The following is a 25,549-nucleotide window of genomic DNA, read 5'->3' on the forward strand; positions in this document are numbered from 1 at the left end:
AAAAAAACTAGTTTCTGAATTTGAATTGGCTTTGAGGAATAAATGCATTTGGTAATATTTCAACTAAACAGGGTTGCCAGATTGAATGTGCAGACTTTATTCAGAATTTCTGCTTGATTTTTAGGGGTTTTCATTACAGTACTCATCACTAATGTTGACTAATCACATTAGCCAGAGTATTTAACTCTTTCCCCGCCAGAGTTTTATGCAAGCCACAGCGCCATTTTTTTGTGATTTTCTTCTATGAATATATAAACATATCAAATGAAAGAACAGACCCTCCTGCTATCATAAAAAAATCACCTTCCAAATGTGATAAGGTTTCTTCAAAATGATAAAATTTTAAGATTGCATTTCTGTAAAGGACTTTTAATTCAGAGCATTGATCAAAACATAAACAGAGTTTTTGGATCAGTGGATGCTTTAGTGTTTTATAAGTTGTGTAAGTTGTCAAAATATGGTTTGCCCTTAAAACTTGTTATTGGCAGGAAACTGCGGGGAAAGAATTAATCAAAAAAAGATTCAAAATGTTTAACCCTTGTGGGTTGTTCAAATTCACTACCCTTTCGGGTTGTCCGTGTACAAGAACGGCCACTAAATTAAACGGCTGTAAAAATTCATTAAATTATTTTTTAAATATTTTTTTAAATCTGTTAATCAACCTCAGTACTGATCAAAACTATCAAATGTTTACAAAATTTCCATGTTTTTAACTCTTTAATTGCCAAGTTCATAACTGATTTGGGGAAAAAACACAAATTGACCGATTTTCAATATAAAAAGTGATTGTGGACTGGAATTTTTTTTACCTTTTTCACAGTCTAGGTCATGCCAAAGATTGGTAAAAAAAAAAAACATTGGCTTTGATGTATTTTTAGTTTTTGTGCAGCATCAAAATATGTGTCAATTTAAGACATAGGCCAAATTAAGACATAAAAGAACAAAAATGGCCTCAACAACCCATAAGGGTTAATGTATTAATAAAAACACAGCAAAATCCTTGTCTTCAACAATGTTTATAGTAACAAAGAGCAATATTTACCCATATATACTATAAATATGGTGATAATGAATTGATTGTGAGTTTATGTCTCAGCTCTATTGGTCACATGCTGTAAATGTCTTTGTTTATTCTGATATTGGTCTTTTAAATGATCAGCTTCCTGTTTAAACCAAACGTACATTTCAATTCACCTTTCATACTCACATTTTTCAAAGGAAACTTTTCTTAAGTCTGTTCTTTCATTGCCTCTAAAACGAATCATGCCACAAAATTAGACATAAAAAACTGAAAAACGCTGGGAGAGAAAATGAAATAAAGATGCTAAAGGCTTTGGCAGAAGAAGGCAAGAACCGAATACACAATGAAAGGATGAAAGAAAAGATAAATTACAGGTGGGATGTGAAGAAAAGTGGTTTTCTGTCGCTCAGCATGACCCTCCGCGGCTCCAGGGCCGCACGTTTGTTTGTTTTCCTCACGGAGGAAAGAAGCAAAGAAAACAACGTTCTCTTCTCACGACAGTCACGTGTCACTGATTGTCCACAGGAAAATAAAGCCGGTGTCGCGGCTCAGAGATATACAATCACAGCGTATAGAGGAGCAGATCCTTTACAGTAAAAGATCTGATAGTTCACGTTAGGGCCCGTAAGGTCATGGCCCAGCATTTAGATGTGTGAGTGTGTGTGTGTTTACATGTGTGGAATGGTAAATATTACTCCAGAGACGTCTGTCTGGTGTTGTGCTCCAGTTGACAGCTCTTGCGTATGACGGGCAGTGGGTGAGCTTCTGTATTAAACACCCAATCCTCAAAGGGCAACAGATCGTCGTCCGAAAACAGCAGGTACAGGTATCTGTGATCATATGAGGACATGTAAGTCAAGTAAGATGTAACATCACATTATGTCTCTCATCAGACATATTATTTGTAGATGAAATGTAATAAATAATCACAAGCATTGTATTTCTCTTACTTGAGGGTCTCGGAGAGAAAGAAGCTCTGCTGCATATTGTCATGACTGACTGTAGAGGCGTAGACGTCTCTGATACCCGAGAAACCCGCATCAACCCTGCAGTGTTTTTCTAATGCCTGTGAAGACATTTAAAACAAGACAATCGCTTATGTCATTTAATGCTATTTCTGATCACTGAATAAAACATGTCAAGGCAAACTAAAGATTATTAACCTGGAATAAAGGTTAACATCTACACTATAATTAGGATCGGCTCATGAGCTTGTTTTAGAAATGTGCATGCGCTCCACCTTCTGTACCCACTAACTAACACGTCAGTTTATCAGGAGGTACACAGCACTTAACATCAACTAGATTGAGAGCTATATTATATTAATGTCACACCAATAACCAACCATTCACTTAACAAGACTAGTGTGACAAACTGCTATGTACTATTAAACTGTCCTGGCACATATCCACCTTGTCTTACATATCTGTCTCAATGTTTTATTATTTACACTTTTAATGGCTTATTTAATTTTTTAAAAATGAACATCATTGGCAGATTGCTCCTATTGATAAGCCGATATATTGCAGTGGTTGATATAATATATTGGGCAATATTTGTCTTTTTCTTATTAACAACATCGGACGATAAATCTTTTTAATCAGCCGATAAATCTTTCTGTTCCTAAATGTGTTGTTCATAATGATAGGCCGATATATTTCAGTGGCCAATATATCGGCCGATATTTACCTTTTTTTAAATTAGAATTGACTGATTAATCTTTCTGTTTCCTAAATGAGATATTTCTAATGATAGATGATATATTGCAGTGGCCGATATATGGCCAATATTTGGCTTTTTATCAGCACTGACCGATAAATATAACCATTTTGCCAATTGAGAAACTTATATTTGCTAAATAATACTTAATGGAATAATCTTAAAACTGATGATAGACTGTATATTGAAGTGGCCGATATATCGGCCGATATATATTTTTATCATCATTGGCCGATTGTTCCTATTGATAAACCGATATATTGCAGTGGTTGATATAATGTATCGGGCAATATTCGGATTTTTCTTATTAACAACATCGACTAATAAATCGTTTTGGCCTATCATTACAAACAACACATTTTAGGAACAGAAAGATTTATCGGCTGATTATCTTTCTGTTCCTAAAATGTGTTGTTTGTAATGATAGGCCGATATATTTCAGTGGCCAATAAATCGGCCGATATTTGGCTTTTTTTATCAGAATTGACTGATAAATCTTTCTGTTTCCTAAATTAGATATTTCTAATGATAGATGTTATATTGCAGTGGCCGATATAGTGACCATTTCTTTTATCTTTCATTAAAAGCATTGGCCGATCAATCTTGCTTTTCTTTAAATTAGTTGTTCCTATTGATAAGCCGATATATTGCAGTGGCTTATATACTGTATCAGGCAATATTTGGATTTTTATTATTAACAACATCGGCTGATAAATCTTTTTAATCAGCCGATTTCTGTTTTCTAAATTTGTCATTGTAATCATAAGCCAATATATTGCAGTTTGGCTTTTTATCAGCACTGACCGATAAATATTTCTGTCCCCTAAATGTGATGTTTCTATAGACCGACATATTGCAGTGGCTGATATTTCGGCCATTATTTGGACTTTTTTATTATCAGCATTGCCTGATAAATCGTATTAATCGGCTGATGTATCAGTCTGTAACTTTTCATGTGATGTTAGGTTGTGTTACACACAACAACAACACACTGGCATGCAGCAGTCTTACTCAAACTGTACCATGAGGTCTCAGATCCTCAGTACATACTGTATGTGTATTTTTTCAAGTATTTTATTAATAAATATGTTAATATTTAAGTATTTAAAAAATATTACGCACAATAAATGCTGGTTTAGCTTAGCAAATGTTCTGATTGTCTCTCATTTACTGTCCTATCCTAACAAACCATACATCAGGGGTTCTCAAAGTTCTCATCATTTTCATAGGTCCGGAAAAACTTTATGTAAATCATTTGTTTATATAACAAATCAACACAAATAGTTTGGGAAAAACATAAGTGTATTTGGCATTTAAAGTAAAAAAAATTCAAACATAAACACAAGAAATATGCCAAAAGTAACCAGGTGCAAAATACAGAGCAACCTAATTAGAGAAATGGTTTGTTCTCCATCAGATGCATAAACCATGGCAAAAAAAGTGTGGTTGGTATGCAGAGACACTGACCTAAATTAGGGATGCGCCTATAAATTGGCTTATGATTCTTGCTATGCTTCTCAATGAATTACGGCAAAGAGTATAGAATTATGGTGAAATGCCACTACATCCAAAAGCCAGGGGGCGCTCTCGGGCAGAAACTTAATATGCGCTGCAGACGAATAACCAGACACAAGCAGCTCCAGGAAATGTCTTAAGGATATATTTATATTGCTGTTCTTCAAACCTTTTCAGGTATTTTCATGATAATAAAGAATATGTATAAAGATTAGGTTTGAGGAGTGTTGCTTTTTCAAATGCATGTTTTAAACGACTCAAACCAACAGTGATTTCAGATTGATAAGGACTTACTGATCAAAAGCCGTAGTACATGAAGTAGCTGTGCATAATATCTGGGTGTGATGACTACAGCGTCACACAGGACATTTTTAAATAATTTGTTTTATTTTCGGACCAGGAATACTCTTAAATCTAAAAAGAAAAAAATAACTAAACGAATGGTTTACAAGTTTAATATGCATTTGTAAAGTAGCAAATGCACACATTTAATCAATCACATAGAAATTAATGCACTTGTAATATGAAGTGGACGCGGGTCCGGATCAAGTTCCCGTCGGGTCCGGATCCGGACCGGACTTTGAGAACCCCTGCCATACATCAATGGAAAGCATATTCATTCAATAATGTATAAATCTCTATAAAAAAAAGTAACTTATGACTAGTTTTGTGGTCTAGGGTCATGATAAATGTGACTAAACTCATGTGTTACACTGGTGTTTTATCATCTATCGTGGTTGTGCAGTATCTTGACATGTTTCAACTGTTATCTGTCTCAAGTCTAAAGTATGATGTGAGTGTTTTTATCACAGATGTCTCACAAACCTCCACAGCCTCCCATCCCCACTCTCTGTATTTGGGGTCATGGGTCAGACGCCACATGTACATGTAACTCTCAATGACCTCTGGTCTCAGGATGTAATAACGGTCACTCAGTCGTGTGGCTGTCGCTTCTGCTCCTGCGTCAAAGCGAAACGCTTCTGGTCCGAGTTTAGTGGCTGTTAATGAAGAAACACATTTCAACATGAAATCCATACAGTGGTCTTCTTATGCTTGAATCATCATCAGTGTACAGGACCACTGAGACATACAGGAGCACTCTTGACTTTCACTGGCCGTCACCACACACTTGACCACCAGCATTTCCTTCACTTATGTTAAGCCAAAGTGTTCATTAAAATAATTTTAAAAAGCTCATTGAGGTTTATGCTTTTTCCAAAATGTTCAAATGGGGTTTTAATATTTTAAATGGGATGCATATGAATATTTAGTAAACTACTAATTAAAATGGATTTTCTGCTGTGTTGAAGTCCACAAAAAGCTTCCTGGGTTTAATTATAATAACTATAAATAAAGTTTGGAAACAATTCAAATCCCTAAACTCGCTGAAAGTCGATGCAAACTCTGAGCACTGAAGAATTAAAGTGGGAAATATTCATTGAATAGGTTTCAGATGTGACATACAGATACCTGATAAAGAAAAGTCCATCTGTAACTCCTAAACACGTGATATAAATCTTAAAAGAAAACAGCATTTATGCGTGTGTGTTGTGTTTGTACACAACTTTAAGCTATGATCACAAGCCAGTCTGTGTCTGTGTGGTTGTCTTTTATGAAAACGCAATGCCTTTAGAAGCAGAATATAATGCAGCAAAACAAAATGTATCCCATTATGCCCCTCAAATCTAAAATTGCACCCGGTCCGAGTCTCTTTTCTGAATAAACATCCTCATTTGCATACTGATTTTGGTTTGTGTTGTCAAGTCTCTCTTTTTGCAATATGACACTACTTCAGTCTGGAGTAATATTTTCGGGTACTGTATTGTCTGTTGTATTAATGTGTGGCCTGGTGTTTGTTTTGTGATTAGTTGATGATGCATTGATGCCATTGGGCCTGAAGAGACCCCATAGAGAAGCAGTTATTGTCCACATTAATACTGAAAAACGCCTTTCCAAATCTATTTAATACAACAGCCTGTCTGAGTCTCAGTCTACAGTGGGGTTTAATATATATCAGATCACAGATTTAATATAAAACCTTAAAACAGCAGTGAGGGATCTTTTAAAGCAATGCAAAAATAATTTAGATAATTTTTTTAAATCATTCAAAACTGCCAAAGTGCAACCTGTCACAATAAAATAATAATATACACAATATTTAAATATCTCATGTATAACTGTGTATAAATATTGAAACTGTTTACATTTGAAGTCAGATACATAATCAGAAAAGATGACATTAAACAAGGTAATTATGAAGCATTTGATCTGTTCTAGCACCTTAATCTCTCACTTTACATTTCTCTGGATGAGGACCAGTACAGTTTAATGTCTGTATCTATTGAAAGACTCTGATTATCTGTAAGAGTAATGACCTTCCTCTGTCTGAGAGGAAACAGATTGGATTTTCTGTACAAACTAGAAGCATGCTGAAGATAAGAACAAGCAATAGTTTAAAATCAAAATGAAGCTTTTTTTAACATCACGTACTAAGTAAACAACAAACATCACCACATTGACTGGCGTCTCTTGAGAGTCTTGTTTTACAACCAGGTCAAACTCTTGTTTTAACTTTATCTGTTATCTTGCCTAATGCAGGAGACAATCTCACTGTTGTAAAATATGGCCGGCTGTCTTGCTCACTAATAGGGATCATCACAATCATTGTGCAACACTCTTATGGTGCGTTCACACCAGACGTGAATAAAGCATTAAGCATGAGTAGTTTACATGTTAAGTCAATGCAAAGACGCAATAGACAACCTGCGTAACTTGTGCGAATGAGAAGGCGCAAATGACGCAATTTGCGTGAATGACGCATTTTGGGCATTTGACGCGCGTAACGTGCAATTAGCGAAAAATCTGAATTTTGTAGGATATTAGACATTAACCAATCAGAAGCTTTCTCTAGTAGTGACGTTCTACTTTCTACAGCGTAGCGAGCAGAGGCAGAAATACGAAACAACAATAGAGGACAAAATCATCTTCGCTGTATGTGGTCACCTGGAGCTGTACGACACATCTTTGAGTTTGTACTTTTATAGAAACAGGAATAAAAAGGATCTTGCTTGGAAGAAAGTGGTCGGACAATCTGGTAAGTTTGTAAAAACGCTCTTTACTCAATTTGAGCTATATATATATATATATACCTATTCATGAATATCAGTCATGTGACCTTCAATGTCATTCGCTCTTTTTTCAGTCTACTGCCGCCATCTTGAGTACCTACCGAGTAGGCTACTGACAAGCATTGGGTAGCTTGCTACGATTTACAGATTTCTTATCTTTTACTGTCTATGATTCGTACGAATACAGTAAACGGCTACAAATGAAAACATTTCGCACCTCGACTGTCATGAAAAGAAACACTACTTAAAAAAATATATAATTGTTAGGGTGTGATCCCTACCCGATCCCTGATCCGTTCTTCAAGCCGATCTCCGCTGCTACTGAACTACCACTATTTTTACAACACTAAGGCGGCGCGACACAACATGAAACTTTGCTCGAAGTATCACCTGGATCTCTTTGTTTATGTACACAGAGTTTACTCAAATAAAGGTTTTGAACAACTGACTTTGGCTGTTATGGTGTCTGCTCGCCATCTTTGCCAGACAGATTTCGATTTCCGAATGCGAAGGAATGAATCTCTTATGAGACTCCTTTTTCAACTAGAAGGTCAATATTGTTTTTCACTTTCGACAAAACAATGAATTATCCGTGCGTTTATATGGAACTGTGCTTTAGGAGCTATCCATCTTTACTCTCCTCCCTCCTTACGTCGCATTCGGAGATCGATACATCTTGACTTGTAAGATGGCGGTGAGCAGACACCAAAAAAGCCAAAGTCAGTTGTTCAAAACCTTCATTTGAGTTAACTCTGTGTTCACAAACAATGTTCTCAATGCTCAAGTTCACGTCTAGAGAGACAGGTGATATTTCAAGCAAAGTATCATGTTGTGTCGAGCCTTCTTAGTGTTGAAAAAATAGCGATTTAATGCTCACAACATGTTAAAATACATAGCTTCTAGTTATTTTGCGACCACTTCAGGTACTCAAAATGGCGGAAGACAAGTTTGAGATGTGAGTGACGTCAGCTGAGATTCATGTATTGAGACTACAAGCTATCTAAAGCCGGGGAAATGAGCGTATTTGCAAATTTCATGCACAAATTCCACACGCAAATGAAGCGAGTTAACTCAAAATGTTCAAGAGTCTAACTATATGCGAATATAGCAAATTTATTTGCTTCATCTGCGTTTGGTGTGAACGCACCATTAGGGAAGTCCCCTTGGGGAAGTTGTGCCACTTGGCGGCCATGTTTGCAACACCTCCGGACAGTTATTTCAGATATCCCTAATATTGTTTGCTAAAGTCACAATTAAACAACATATTTATGACCAACAATTAACCCTGACATTTACTGTCCCATAAGGTTTGTTGCTTAAGTTCAACTCGCTCTAAAACACCTTTTTCAAGGGCATAGGTTGTCAAGCGCCTCATGTGACTCTGTACAGAGCTCCACCCCCAAAGAATCTTTAACGGCTGACGATTGGTTCTTTTAACTGCAAGGCGGGACAACATTAGGATTTTGCTAATGACACAGTACTCTACCGCCTATCATTTGTACAACACTTAGCATGAGTATTAAGATAAAACGATGATATAAGTCTGTTTGTGACTGGATGTACCTGTGCGACTGTAAGACTCGTGACAGGTGTGAGTGATCTCAGCTGCCAGGTCCAGGTAATGTTGTTTCTTCTCCTGAGGTCCATCATCAGCACCAATGCCGATCATCCCACCTGAGAAACAGGCCAGATGACCCATCTTGTGGTCGAGGATGCCGCCCCTCCACTCTGCCACGTATGTTAACCCGCCCGGAGACTTCTGTACCAGGTTAGTCTCGATGGCCTGAGATTGGAAAATGACCCCGGTAAATATACTACACAGCGAACAGAACGACTCACTGCTGCTTTTTTGTGTATCTCTGCATTTTATTTTTATTTGGTTGATGGATTTATTTAATGATATCAAATTACATCCATAACAGCGACCGTCCCACTAGTGAAGGAAACTATAAACGCTTTCATGGTTCTCGGTTTGGTTGTTTAATGATGGTATTAATGATTGGTTTAGTGTCATCAATCTAAACAGTAAATCCTTAAACAATACTCGTTTGCATTTGAACATCTCTCTGATCGCAGTAAAGCTGACAGCCGTTATAGCTCCAGCATTCAAACACACTTGAAGTTCAAACGCAGCATTGTTCATGGATCACTGAATGCTATGTGTGCCTCTGTAAGAAACATCTGTAAGCTCTGATTTGTTTTAGTAGATGCCTTGGTATCAGGGCGATGCTGGATTTCAATAAACCTGAAATCCATGCACATATAAAGACAGAATAACATGCACATATTGCCTGAGGTACTGACGCTTATACTTCAGATGTTTTCAGTATGCTGTGCGTGAATTCAAGTCAAGCCTCATTGTGAATCTATTGAGACTCCTGCAGCTGAAGGTGTATAAATCTGTCAGACACTTTAAAGAGTAGAGAAACATCTGTTGTTTAGTGTCTCTTTAGAAAAGCACCAACCAGAACACAACATCACCTATCGATAACAAATAACTGTTTGCTTTTGCATCATCTTTGTTTAGCATCTTCCCTTCATGCCAAAGAAGATTTGAGAATGTACTGTATTTGTTCACAACATACCTGAAGTCAACACAAATAAAAGTTTGTCCAGGAGTTATTTTTTTTTAATGTGTGTGAATGAGACATTAATGTTTGTACTGTACCTCCATAGCGCTGTAGTACATCTTCTTCGCTTCTTCATCGGTCTTGTCTGACATCAAGTAGGATTTAATGAGGTACTCATAGAAACTGTCACCAAGACCTCCGATAGAAACATGATCTGTGAAAATAAGAGAAATAAATCCCAGTATGATACAAGTCAAACATTCCCCTCCCAGAAGGACAAAAAAAACAAAAGAAATACAGTATTATGGCAAGCCATTTTAGCATTTATTTGTTCTCATGACATGACATTTTTAAAAATTCAAATTTTTTATATGAATTAAATTTCTTGTATTAACAATATCTTTCTTTGATATCAGAAATTACATTTCTATAAGTAAAACAAATTCTTGATATAAACAATGATTTCATTCTTTTGTCATTTCTAGAGTATGTCTTCAACCTTTATTTTAAACAATCTGGATGGCAAATTTTTTGATATTGTCTACTCAAAACTTTTTTGTTTTACTTGCTGATTGTATTTTATTTTACTTGTTAATATGTTTGATCATTGTTTAAAAATTTTAACATGCATAAAAGAAGCCAAGCTAATATAAAAAATGAAATAAATATAAAAATTGAGGCTATTAATAGAATGTGCTTTGATGCATGGATCGTCTCGTAACCCGGGTAGCCTGCAGGTCAGGTTGGGTAAAGAAATTGTAACTTTATTGCGGGGCGGGTCATTAAAAATAAAATAAAAAAAAAACATGTATGTTGCGTCTAATTCCCTGCAGCATATATTAAATATGTGACCAGTCACGGAAAGTAGGGACACAAGTCGGATCTGTGGCATTTTGAGTTATTCACAGATTCTAAAAGTGCAGTTTCTAAGCTTTCCAACGATGTGTAACACATGGAAATCTGATAATATTTGGAGAAGTTGTGGCCATTTGAATATAACACATTCAAGAAAGAGAATGCTGAGAAATTTGAGAAAGAAAAGTTAACCCTTTTCCCTGCCTGGAGAGACAATAGCGGTCATTTACATCTCATTTAGCTAAGCCATACCCCCGGTAAAGCCCATATGTTGTATTTTGTGACAGAAGTCCGGATAAAAAATAAACAGAACTTTTTATCTTTGTGGGGATCAAAAGTCGAATCCATGTTTCAGATGTGTGAATCATCCAATGACCATTTTTGTCCACAAATGCGTATAATTCGTGAAATATAGATATATAGTCTATTGTTTACATCAGATTTTGCATGAACGTCTGGTAATAGAATATAATATACAATCTGAAGACTATTTACATTGTAACATGTGTAACAGACATTCCCCTTCCAATGCTGAATACAATGCTGAATAAAGTCGTAATTCTTGCTATTTTTTGACCAAAATGTATTTTCAATGCTTCAACACATTCTTACTGACTCACTGATGTCACATGGACTACTTTGATGATGTTTTTATTACCTTTCTGGACATGGAAACCGTATATAGATTTTCAACAGAGGGACAGAAAGCTCTCGGACTAAATCTAAAGTTAAAAAATATTAAACTGTGTTCCGAAGATGAACGGAGGTCTTCTGAGTTTAGAACGACATACGGGTAAGTCATTAATGACATTATTTTCAGTTTTGGGCGAACTATCCCTTATTTAGTAGTCATGCTGTTCCCTTTGGGGGCGGGGGCGAAAACACAAGCTTATCCAGTATGTAAATATACACAGACAATGCCCCCCCCCCTGCCGCACGCTAGAATCTCCAGAAAAACAAGACGATTTCAACCGCAAAATGTACGGTTTTAAATGTACAAAAACTGCTATCTCAAACATGGAGAGGCTTCTTCGTGATCTCAACTAACAGATTCTGCAATAAAACGAAAATCACAAATGTTGAAAAAAAAACTTTGTTTCTCATTATCTCGAAACTTGTGCTGCCGACTTGTGTCACTGGTTTCCGTGATGGGTCAAATATATGTGAATATATATTATTATATTTTATTAGGTTCTTTGATAAGGTTAAATTGGAAATGTAACTTGTGCAACGTAACTTAATATCCCTAAACCTTTGGCCTCATGTCACTGAAGCGCCATGTAGCTCCCGCTGCCAGTCACAACAACAAAACAAACGGAGAAACAAAAGATGAAAGACGATCTACGGGAGAAATGAAAGTAGGGAATTTGTGAATAGATAATATAAATGCTGCTTTATAAATGTTGAAAATGTTTATCAATGTCTTATCTCTATATTAATATGACCATGCCGGTTTCTATGGTTCATTCGCGTACTGTATGTTGTTGCCAGTTTACAGGGTGATGTAATCTAATGGCTGTTTCCAAGCACTTTTAGGCTGAAATAAAGCCTGTTTTTATTTACATTACAAAAGCCTAGTATGTCTATTTTAATGGTGGCCGGTGCGGGGTGGTGTGGGTTGTAAAAATAGATACAGTAGTGCGGGGCAGGCCAAATATTTTATAAAATTGGGACCCGCGGGTTGGAAAAAAACGCTGACCCGTGCATCACTAGCCGCCACCATGTTGGAGACCACTGTTCTAGAGTAATTTTAGCTAGTAAGAAATGAATTATTGATATCTGTAATTGAATTTGAATTTATATTTACCTAGTACTGATTTAAGATAAAGTATTACTTTTTTACTAGTTAAAATGCTTTTTTTTAATATCAGGAATACATATTTCTGCGAGCGATGATGTCATTTCCTATATCATGAATTTAAGTTTTTACTAATAAAAATCAAATTACTGATATCAAAAATAGACACAGTTACTAGTAGAAATTCCATTTGTGATATTAACAAAGATCATTTTGCTAGTGAAAACTGAATCACTGATATAAAAAAATCATACCCTGAGAATGATTTAAAGATGATTTGGCTTGCAATACGATACAATGTGTTAAACATGATGTACTCTTGTTAAAAGTATAATCAATATAATGAATGAGTAAACAACACTCAAGATGTGCAGGATTTATTTATGAATCAGATTTCTGTGCTGATCTGTCCATAATCTCTGAGGCTCTGAAAACACAAATATTCTGAATGTTCAATTGTATTTGTGAAATTATTTACCTGAATGTGAAATATTCACAAACTATTCTCTCCTTTAGATGTGTTGGATTATGTATGAATGAATCTTTCATCTTCCATTATTATCAGAATGATAAAATATAATATATTCGACCCACGCTCGATGCAAATGAAAATGAGTTATGCGTGGGAAAGTCACACACACACACTTTCAGTATCTCTCTGGCTCTTTAGCTATTGTCATGCAACACCAATTAGGGCTGCAACTGCAGATTAAATTCAGCCCGATCGGGAAAGAGAATAAATGTATCCCCTGTTTTGCAGGTGAATCTGAAAGATTCAATTTCTAAAAGGTAATAGGATTTATTATCATTTTAATAACTTCTGGCTGGAGGTTTCGTGTCAGACAGAAGAGCTGCTCGGTCTGAACTGATGTCACGGATGCCAGAATAATTGCACAGTGAAACTCATGTGAGAATCTGTCTGTCATGAACCGCTGCACATACATAGTGATGAAGGAGGAAATCAACAACAACATAAACGTCCATTACCAGTCAAAAACCTTAATATAAATATGAATTTCAACAATTTTAATGAAACATCAAAAAACTGAAAAAGTTTGCATGCACAATCATTTGAATATTGTTTATCCCAGCATGCACCTTATGAGAAAGACTGGAATATTCTGGTGGATTTTTTTGTCATTTAGGCACACTGTGAACAGTGTTTTTGATTTAAACAATATATAATTTGATTCCTATCATTCAAATTAATTATAATATACTGAGTTTCAGAGATTAAAACAATGTGTATTCGTTTTAGGGTTACAATTCATTTGGTGTGTAAGTGTGTATTAGTTCATGTTAACGATACAGCATGCAAAAGGTACAAATCCCAGTTGCAATGACGCAAGTTATCGTCTCCAATGTAAATCTCTTTTCTTGGACTACAACAAACACACGGATTGTAGGCAACAGTTTACTTCCAGGGATTGGTGATGTAATAAAGACCGACATTATCATAATTCTTCCTACTTTGACTCACAACCTGTAAGTTAACGTCTGTCAGCATTGCATTGTGAGTGAATCTTTCAAACATGGTAAGGAGCGTCACATTTCAGCTGATGTCAGAGGTATTCAGACAAATCACAATGAACAGATTAGCTGGCCAATCAGGGACACAAAGTTTTTCAGATTGATGAGCTTTGCACAAAATCAGAGCGTTTGAGGAAGACAGGGATATCTGGAGCAACAAAAATGTACAGTATATGAAAAATAATGTGTTTTTTAACCATAAACCACGCGAACACATTGTATTACACCAAATACACCAAATAACCTTGTTTTTAACAACGAAATAGGTGCTTTTTAACAGAAATACACATTTAAGCAGGCCTGAACACATCCTACATGTTAATATATATTTATAGCTAATGTTTAACACATTTTACCATGTTTACATTCACTTCACAGGAGAGCTGAAGGATTGTTGAAATGACTTACGCTGTACCCAGTTTCCACTGACGGGACTCAGAAAGTTGGGATACAGGCCATGAGGTTTCTCAATTTTGTTTAACAGCTTTCGAATGTTTGACACCTAAAAAACAAAATCATTCAAGGTCTGTTAACATGACTTTGAACACTTCTCAGTTTAAACCGTGAGAAAAAATCCACTACCTTCTCAGTAAAAGTCGGATTTCCAGAAAGCTCAGACAGGTGAAGAAACTCCAGGTGCAGCGTGCCGAACTCCGCCAGGATGCTGCTCCCGGCCGACGCCCATCCCCAACTCCAACTGGTGCCACTGCAGTAGAAAGCAAACCAGGCAACATGAGTACCGCCACCCACACCACGCTGCTGCCATGGAAACCGCATCCACGGCCAGCAGGTAACAGCGTGGCTGATTGGAACCATGGCAACAAAGCACCAAATGCCAATGTTATTGTTAATCATTGGAATAAAGGCAGATTTGAAGCGGCAGGATGTGTTTAACAAAGATTACTTAAATCACTTCATTACATACCTGAACACTACACACACTAATGAAAAAAGACAGAATAGAGACGGAATTAAACAATACCGGCTGTGATTCGACTTAATGATTATTTTAGTAATGAGAAAGAAAGAACAGACTGATGTTTATTACACCGGCATCACAGCAGCATTATGCAATCCAAAAGGTCTTTAACAAAATTTTAAAGCTCTTCGGCATGTATTTCATAACAGTAGGCTACTATTCATCTTCTTGGACAGATGCAAAAGCAATAACAGAAGCGTTCTCAATAAAACCGTTTCTCATTTATAAAGCAGTCGATACAAACAACTCAACCTAAAGAGAAGATCAATACACCTGCAGTGCCTTTTTGTTTTGACTAAATTTTCTACAAAATTCTATCTGTTGTTAAAGAGAAATTATCCGGTTTCTGTGGTGGGTCTCAGACCTACTGAAAGCGAAGTGAACTGAGAACAAAAAACATACAGAAAGACAAAGGAAGAGCGAAGTTGGAATGAGTTCAGAAATTAACAGCTCGGAGCTCTTTTCAAGCTTTTCTCTCCCTGCAGGATTCATTCGGTGAAACTGCGGAACTAATTCACAAGATTATTTGTTTCTTCTTTTTATTGTGAGAGCGAGACACGCGCCACTTCTCTTTTGAGGGCTCGATCAATAGCAGTGATGTCTGGGGAGAAAAGTGAGAAAACTTTTATAGGGAAAATCTACCATACAACTAACAGAAGCCACTTAATGTAAAATCAATGACCCTGTTTTGATATTACAAAATAAATGATAATTACGTTAAGCTAATACTTTTTACAGCCCTCTTGTGCATAATGGAAATATTCAGGATGCTACATTTGGGGGGGGTACATATCACCCTGTAGCCCAATACTAATTGGCTATATCAGTCTGTCTCTTCTCGACTAATAAGCTGGTCTGTGGTGGGTGTTCTGGTGCAAAACGGCTGCCATCGCATCATCCAGATGTATGCTGCTCATTGGTGGTGGTTGAGGAGCCTCCACCTTTCATATGAAAAGCGCTTTGAGTGCTGCAGAAAAGCGCTATATAAATGTAATAAAATTAGGGATCTAAACACAGGCAAATTGTCAAAAAAGCAGCTGGGCATATGACAGAGTATTTCTGTGCAAAATGCACTTTGCTAGAGTTCGTACAAGTTTCTAAAAGTTTTATCCAAAAATGAGAGATTCATACATAACAATCTTGCTTTATTTCTTTTATGGGCAAATTCAGTGCAGTAAGTACAGTGGAAGTCCTTATATGGGCAATTCACCTAGAATAGTGCACACACACACACACATCAACCAAGAGTTGACATGGCTATGCTGTCTTTTATAAATCTGATAAAACCAAAGACTATATGTACTCAGGATTAACATGAGATTAGCAGAAACACTACAGGGCGGTTTCCCGGACAGGGCTTATCCTAATACTGTATACATTAGAGGTCTGTGGGGGTAAAAATAACCCCAGAAATTAAAAGAGTGATTACAAAAAATAAATACATTTTTAATTAAACAAATAATACATAATTTTTTGTTTACTTTCCATCCATACAATAATGCTGTGTTTTGGGAGATATGAAGTACTTTTGTACCCGTTTACCACTCAATTCCTCAACTACACCATTAGCTTGCATGTTAAATCTAATTTTTGTGAAAAATTCACATCAATTATGATCTTATTTTGATTTAAAAAATTTTTAGATATTGATCTAGATGTTATGTGTTGAATTCGACCATTAGGTGTTTAGAAAAAAAGAACATAAAAGAATTACAGTTTAGGAAATAAATCATTTCGACCAGCAGAGGCCCATAGAGACCCATTCATTTCACTGGATGTGGCCGACTACTCAAATCACTACTTTAGTGAAACATTTTGTGAATTTATGTTTATATAAACATTAGGAAGGACATTAAAACTCAATTTTATTTCAAATCGAAGAATTTGTTGTAGTTTTTGATGCATTTTAAAATGTCTGTTTTTACAAAATGCCACAGAAATTTGACCTATTGTAAGTGTGTGTATGTGCGCGTTTGTGGGGGGGGGGGTCTGTGTGTGTCTCTGTTTGTGTGCCTGTGTCTTTATGTGTGTGTAAGTTTTACTGTGACTGTGTGCACGTGTGTGTGTGTGTGTTTATACACCTGTGTGAGCATTAGAGCCCACAAATTTACATCTTTATTTTGCATCTGTGGCTGCTTTTGGCCAAAATCTGTAAAATTGATTTTTTTTTAAATATGATTTTTTTTGCATTTTCCATTCATTTTCAATTGGGGTCATTTTTACCCCCAAAGGGCCTCTTTAGGTAATTTTTTTACACCTCTTTAGAACGACCGAATCAAGCCCAGTTTTTATATGAATCTTGAGAGATAATCTGGAAAAGTCACAAAATCTTATTCCACTAAGATGAAGGGAACCAAGTTTTTTAACTAAAGAAAAGTGGCTTGGGGGTAAGATTGACCCCAAGGGACTTATAAGAGTTAATATAAAAATGTCTTGCACTGATGTTTCTGAACGTATATCAGTGCCATTATTTTGTCACACCAGTATTGTTTTTTGTAAGGTGGGTTTGTAAAAACTACTTTAATGTCCTACCCACGACTTAGTCCTGGATTAATCTAAACCCTGTCCGGGAAACTGCCCCTGTGTATTATAATGTGACCTTTAAAGTAGCAATTTTGCTAACTATGTCTTCCTACTTTTTGCTACTTTCTTTTACTACACAAAATCCGGCTCATGAAGATAGCCCAGTTCAGAACCACATGCTCGAAAGGTCTTTTAAAAAAATGAATTATCTGTACATTTGCAATATAACATGAATCGCATGCTTCATTTACCATGATAAATGGAATTTTCACCGACTTGGCTGCAATGCATTCTGGGATTGCCTTCCCCATGAAGGACACACACACGATGGCGACTTAGATTTTGTCCATAATTACGTATTTATCTGTTGGATCAGCGTTTGCATGGTAAACAAGATCACAAAGCCTGAAGCTGCTCTGAATCTTAACAGCCCAGAACACAAAGCGTCACAGGTTTTGTTTTAGACTGACATTCACCGCTATAAATGCTCCTAATCTGTTATAGTTATAAAAGCGCACAGAATGACGTGTGCTCTTTGTCTCCCATCATAACTAACCTGAGTAGCACACCGGGGCTGGCGTCTCCCAGCCCATCTGTGCTTCTGGCTCCTGTTACACATCTAACTGGAATTAGCACTGGAATCAGTTAATTAAATTTGCCTGCAGCTGTCATGGCGAGCTGGTGAGATAATGGAAGCCAGGTGGGCGACAGAGCTGCCAGGAAGCGACTCTTTCCACGATGATCAAGGTAAGATTTGAGACATATGGATTTGTGAATAGATGCGTCATGCTGAGGTGAGGTTGACGGTCGTATGACCGCGGGGAGAAGCAGCGCTGGATGCTTACCTGCCCAGGTTAATAACTCCTCGGGGAATGCCAGTTGGCGTGTTGAAAGCGGGCAAGAGCTTCTCGCCCAACTCCACTACCTTCTGTTTAAATATCTGAAAGACAAAACAAAGCAGGAAAGTGTGAGACTAATAGTAACATGTGCTGTCTGTGAAAGATACGATTTTAACAATCACTTACACACACACTTGCTGGGTTGTTTGGTAGCAACATCCCAGCATCCCAGTTATTAATAACCCAGCGGTTAGTTCAGCCCAATATTTACCCAACCTTATCTTTAAACAGCCCAATACTTTTCAGATTGGAAACATACTCTATTTTTTTATCAATAATCAACTTATAATAACTTGCTTAGCTGAATACTCAATAGGCTAAATGTTTAGCTTTAAAGTTTTGTTTAGGGTGACCATACGTGCGATTTTTCTGGCCAGGATTTTAGGTGCGCCCTCTGGAGGTTGCATTGTTTGCATCTTGAGGTTTATTATTTAAGGTTCTATTTCAAAATTAAAGCAACCATTACATTTCAAGATCAGTTTGAAACAATGATTGTATATTTTCAACTGAAATGTAAGAACCTCGATGACATATGCGATCGACAAATACGACTTCTGGAAGCGCACCCGAAATCCTGGCCAGGACGCGTCCGGGAAAAATGGCACGTATGATCACCCTATTTTATTTCTGGGTTTACTGTATATATAAATACACGCATCAAACTCAGTTATTATGTCTGTAATGATGTCATTCATAACCGTTTGATTACAGTCGCTCTGCAGACGGCTATAGCTGCTCTGTGATGTATCATCTTGAGATTCGTTTATGGGTCCAAAAATCTAAAATAGTCATTGACTATTCACCAAGTTGGTAAATATGAAGACCATTAAGCAGTGAATGATTTTTATTTGGAGTAGATGTGACTGAAGTTCTGTTATAAACCAGTTGTGAATTTATATTCTGATGGAGGAGTCATATTTGATGTGACCGTACTTTTTATATGAATATATTTCCTGATGGTTGCTTGGCAATGACCTGTGGTGTATGGTGTTGTAAATGACTTTAGACATTCAGGAACTCATTTCATTACAGAGTCTATAGCACATTTTAAAGCTATAACAATGATGGAGGAGTTTTAGATGTGTGCTATCTGGGGATTCAAACTCCTCTGCATATTTTAATGCTGTTGTGAGTATCGAACACGTCCGTCACTTCTTAACACCATGCAGGACTTTAAAACTCTCTCTGCCAATGGTGCTTACGATTACGGTCAGTTCATAAATGCAAGTTTTATCAAATACATCCAAAAAAGACTTTCTTAAACCTCACAAAATCTAAAAGTTTAACATCTATAAGTGCCACATTTTCCTCTGATGGAGATCTTTAAGACAGCAGATAGAAATGCATGATTTTAACACACAGACTTCTTTCTCCAAGCGGCTTTCAGTGATGTTTGCTAAGGTAAGTATCACTAGTATTACAGCCCAAGAGTTTAAGATTTAAACGAAACTCCTAAAGCCATACTGCACTGGACATGAAAGCCATGAAAGCTACTCTTTACTGGATTAGTGGATGATAACAGAGGTGAAAGAAATCACACAGATTTACTTTGAAGGAGAGATCAGGGCCGTATCCAGAGACTTGGGAATCTTCTTTGTGACTTGGACCAGTAAGCTATAACAAGTATAAGCAAGCAACATGATACACACCTAAAATATATATACAGGTAAAGAAACAAGCTCCACCTCCAGCCTCTTTACATCATGAAACATTCAACTACTTTCAAAGGTCAAGATACTGAATGGGTTTACATTGTAAATAATGGTAAAATATATAAGACTTGAACTGCTGCACATCTATTTCAGAACAAAAAATAAGTTGATAAAATGTCTGTCATAATTAAAGCAACTTTAATGATCAAGCTTATTTGTTGGTCTAATGAGATTCTAATTTCATCATTAATGTACGATTAGCATCTGTATGAATGGATTTTAATTAATTTCTTACATTACAATGTCAAGCAATTGTTTATTACAAGTACACAAGTGATTATTTATTTATTTATCATAATTTCTATATTATATAAAGCAAATAAAGTAAATTTTTATACTGTTAAAAAAAGAAAGATACAGTACTGAAAAGGTTACAGATGCCCACCTGACATGTGTGATTTACCTGGAGACAGAAAAAAGCGCACTAAAATACACTTTAAGTACAATTGGTAAATGTACTTTTTTTGAGCACCAATTTTGTAGTTAATATACCAAAATTAAATTTTTACCTTGGATCTTATGTATTCTGTCTGAACCTTTTTGCCATTTTACACTTTGGATACATACTCTATGTTTTTTTATGTTTTGGGGGGTGGGCATTGTTATATTATTTATAAGATAACAATTTGTTATTTCTTTACTGATCATTTATTTATTTTCATGCAACAAGGCTTATTATAGCATTGTATTCATCGTTTTAATAACAATATTGGCTATATAAACAAGAACTCTGTTTAGTGCTCTTATGAATGTTATCAGCATGAATTTGTTAAATGCTAACCACGAAACTGAATGAAATAACATAGCATTCTTCATGGCCAATGTCTACATAATTGACATATTTCATTTATTTCATCTGTTCTACATCTTTGTGTTATTTTCTATTAATTTTTAGTGTTGAAAGCGTTTCTTACATACATAATAATGATTATTGCGTGTGTCGTCTTGCCAAATGTAGTATCATGTCACCAATAACCTGCTCCAGCTAATTGATTGGCCATCAAATTACTATTTACACGCTGGTCATCACATGTTGCCAGATATTAGTACATTACATGCACATTCTCACCGTATACATTTTCAAAGTGTCACATTAACGGCTAAAACATAAAACACAACATCTAAAGGGGATCTTTTACAACGGGATCTGGCAACACTGCAAATGCTGCGGCCGATACAGCTCCGTCATTTTACACAAAACTATACAGTAAACGGTCCAAACTTAATTATATATGCAGATGCCAATGTGAGTCGTTTGAAAGTACTAATTATTCATTCAGAAACATTAAAATTATTTTTTTATATGAAAAATTTACTGAGATCCGGATCTCGGTGGCCTCATATCTGGCTACGGGCATGCCTGGAGATTACTTGTGTAAATGCACATCATGTGAACTTATACCACAGGACTGTTGAATGCTTTATTCTGATTGGTTGAGAAATGTTTTACAGGTATGCATTATTTTTTGACCTTAAAATAACCAGCAGAGCAATGTCTGTGGTATCCGTGCTACAGTATATGCAGAATAATTTACCATTTAATTCAATTATTCCTTACCTAATCTCCCCAATCTTAAAATAACAAACACAGAAAAACAGATGAGCAGTCCAATAAGCACGGACAAAAGCTACATTTTTTGCAATGCACACAAAAATACAGTTTCAATTCCATACGATCCTGAGATAAATTTGAGAGCGTCAGTTTGGTTTCAGAATGTGGTTGTCACTCTTGTTAATAGCCAAACTGTGTGCGACCGTTACTGCATTCAGACCTCCAAAACAGGACTGACAGGTGTGAGCTCAGGCCCTGAATTACTCACACACATACAGTATTATGGTCCATGCAGTATTGATTGACGATGACAACAGACAACTCGTGTATGTCACTTTAAGTCTGAGCTCTTATCAGGAGAACCTGAAGCCCTGGACGAAGAAAAAAAACACACTTCTCTTCAGCACACATGCTTGCTGCCTAGACACGTGCAAAGAAACTGAGTATGAGTTAATAATACATTTTTATCTCGGGTCACCTGCAAGCGTCTTGCATTTGACCTGAGCGAAAATCCACTTTTGAATCTGCAAGCTGACAAAGCGGTAAAGACATTTTCAATTTACAGTAAAGGATAGTTATGTACCGCGGAGGAAAGCAAAATGACTTTAAAGAGCATTTACAGCAGAATTACATCACACTGGAGACTGAACCGCGGTGAAGGCAGATGTAGTTAAGAAAACAAACAGCAACAGAAGATTATGGAGTTCGGCGGGTCGCCGTCTTCCAATGCAAATGACCGACTTTCACATGCATCCCGCAAATGACCTGTAGCCATTTCCACCGGGGTTTGTGTTTTAGAGTTTTATTTATTCTGCACGGCCCGAGGGAAGGGTTGACATGCCACCATGAATAACAATCTTAACATTCACATGGTAAATACACAACTAGAGAATACAGATATGTAACAATGTACATAAGCATGTTAATGATGTGAATTAAAGCCAGTTGAAGCGAAAACTTTTGTAATCAAAATCAACGACGTGTTGTACAGACACAGGCAATGTATTTTTCATGTGTAAAAAACAGCTTTCCTAATGATTTGATCTGTTGAAGAAAAGTTTTGGATTGATGGTGTTGGTGTTATGAAACATATCGGAGACCTCGTAAGACCTGGTTGATGTGAGGACACCAAAACGTCTTCTCTTTATCATCTTTACCAGCTGAGCATCTCACATCACTGTCTGATGGATGCTTTCAAACAAGATGTCAGATCTTTACACGTCTCTAAAGAGGCTCCAGCAAGTCACTGTCATAAAATAAAGTAAAAAACTTTTCCTTTTTGTACCTTTATGAGAATACAACACATTGGGAACAATAGTATACCCTAAGGACCTATTGTGTCCCTTTAAGGAGCTATTTTGTAGCAGATAAATGTTAGGGATACAAAACATTTAACTGTAACTTTAAAGTATTTAAATAAGAGATAATGTAGGCATCAGGTTGTTATTGCAGTCTTGTATCACACTAAAGGGGCTTATTTTGTGACTGTACATTATCCCACTTATTTAAAGTAAGTAAGGTAAGGAACATTAAATATTGATTTAAAATTATTATTTGCTAATTTTTAATGAATGCAGAGCATTTTCACATGCAACCTTCTGGGAATGAAGTAACTTGATGTCATATTAAAGGGGACATATCATTTATGTCCAGGAGGCTCAATAATAATCTTTAACATTTTAATCCTTTGATTTTTTTAAATATTTTAAATCGTTTATGTGCTGCTGCACATCCATGTGATAAGCAAACGCATGTTGTTGTCCCGTTTAAAGGTGATATTACTAACGCACTCTTTAAAAAACAATATTGCGCCATTGACTTTAGAGCCGGTTTTTGTTGGTCAATGGCGAAGTCTATTTTAGTTGCCTCAAAAAAGCAACGCGCCAACAAAGCGCCTGAACACACCTCGTTTTCAGACCAGAATGCCCATGGGCGCAAATGCATTTGCTGTTGTAAGAACGTGGCACTAAATGTGAAAATGATCATTGCGCCCGGTTGAAACTAGCAAAGACACTTGCGTTGTGCATTGCGCCGGGTGTATGATAGAGCCCATTGTTTAAATGAATATTTATCTACTGCAGTACACAGGGATTTATAAATCTAATCTTAAAGGAATAGTCAATTTTCTTAAAAGAAAAATCCAGATAATTTACTCACCACCATGTCATTCAAAATGTTGATGTCTTTCTTTGTTCAGTCGAGAAGAAATTATGTTTTTTGAGGAAAACATTGCAGGATTTTTCTCATTTTAATGGACTTTAATGGAGCCCAACATTTAATACTTAACTCAACACTTAAAGGGACACTTCACCCATTTGGATAAAGCTTTGTATAGTTAGAACCCCAGTCATGTTTTTGAATGGTCATGCATCATTTTTTCAGTTGCCACTGAGACAGGAGAAATACAGATTTTAGGGTTGCACTTCCTTCTTTCAATGATGTAAAAATCATCATTTTGCATCATTGAAAGAAGGAAGTCCAATATCGTTGTTGAGGGAGTGAGACTACAAACACCCCTTTTCTCAGTCAAATAGGCACCAAATTCTAAATGTATGTTACATTTCGACTACAAATATGACACACTTTCATTAAAGATTATTGTTTCTACAGGTGAAATGCTCCTTTAACAGTTTTTTCAACTGAGTTTCAAAGGACTATAAACAATCCCAAACGAGGCATAAGGGTCTTATCTAGCGAAATGATTGTCATTTTTGACAAGAAAAATAAAAAATATGCTCTTTTAAACCACAACTTTTCGTCTAGATCCGGTCGTGATGCATCAGCTGACCCCACGCAATACGTCATGACGTCAAGAGGTCACAGAGGACGAACGCGAAACTCCGCCCCAGTGTTTACAAGTGTTGAAAAAGAGGACCGTTCCTACGTTGTTGTATGTCAACTGATATTAATTAATGTTTTTGTTTCAGTTTATTGTGTACAATGGTCCGCAAATGTGCGTTTTATATATGTAACACGTGACCTCCCTACGTCACTACGCATTTACGTAAGGGTCACGCTGGACCGGACCTAGACGAAAAGTTGTGGTTTAAAAGAGCATATTTTTTATTTTTATTGTCAAAAATGACAAATGTTTCACTAGATAAGACCCTTATGCCTCGTTTGGGATCGTTTAGAGTCCTTTGAAACTTTGAAAAGTTCACGTTGAAAAACAATGTTGAGTTAAGTGTTAAGTGTTGGGCTCTATTAAAGTCCATTAAAATGAGAAAAATCCTGCAATGTTTTCCTCAAAAAACATAATTTCTTCTCGACTGAACAAAGAAAGACATCAACATTTTGGATGACATGGTGGTGAGTAAATTATCTGGATTTTTCTTTTAAGAGAATGGAATATTCCTTTAAGGGACTGGTTATACAGTATATTTATTTGTAATGATTTTGCTGGTGACATAAATGTGTGCTACATAAATATTGTGGCAATTTTCAGCATAAATTTGTTGTGCACTCTTTACCATGCACAATAAAAAATGACAAAGTAATCCCAAGCAAAAGATCATCTTCACCATCTCACTATATATCCACTTGTTGATTTATCATTATAAATATTAAGATTTTAAAGAGCTTGCAGTGATAAAAGTCAAAGAGTAAGTGATGCTTTGCTTTCATGTAACATTGACTTTGTTTCATGTGTTAGGAACAAAGGCACCCCGTGACACAGATCTATACCTGCCGTCTGTTTACCAGCTTGTAAATCTCGAGTCTTTGTTCTCTCTGATGTTTGTGTGGAGAT

At 36.3% G+C, this 25,549-nt stretch overlaps 1 protein-coding gene across 2 annotated transcripts in view; it reads right to left on the reverse strand.

The window, feature by feature from the left end:
• Positions 1–236: 236 nt before the first annotated feature.
• LOC135789243 (mannosyl-oligosaccharide 1,2-alpha-mannosidase IA) overlaps positions 237–25,549 on the reverse strand; it is a 222,578-nt gene continuing 197,265 nt past the window's right edge. Inside the window, exons 5-12 of one of the 2 annotated variants that reach the window (XM_065299001.2) lie at positions 18,484–18,578; positions 14,719–14,842; positions 14,545–14,638; positions 10,052–10,167; positions 8,947–9,166; positions 5,081–5,253; positions 1,972–2,087; positions 237–1,851 (exon numbers count right to left, since the gene is read on the reverse strand). In XM_065299001.2, coding sequence (XP_065155073.1) covers positions 1,713–1,851; positions 1,972–2,087; positions 5,081–5,253; positions 8,947–9,166; positions 10,052–10,167; positions 14,545–14,638; positions 14,719–14,842; positions 18,484–18,578 — 1,077 coding nt within the window. In that variant the 3' untranslated portion in view covers positions 237–1,712. Of the gene's footprint in view, positions 1,852–1,971; positions 2,088–5,080; positions 5,254–8,946; positions 9,167–10,051; positions 10,168–14,544; positions 14,639–14,718; positions 14,846–18,483; positions 18,579–25,549 lie in introns of both variants that reach the window. The other variant, XM_073811524.1, reaches the window with a different exon arrangement.

Source organism: Paramisgurnus dabryanus, chromosome 13 (assembly GCF_030506205.2).
Source record: "Paramisgurnus dabryanus chromosome 13, PD_genome_1.1, whole genome shotgun sequence".
NCBI lineage: Eukaryota > Metazoa > Chordata > Actinopteri > Cypriniformes > Cobitidae > Paramisgurnus > Paramisgurnus dabryanus.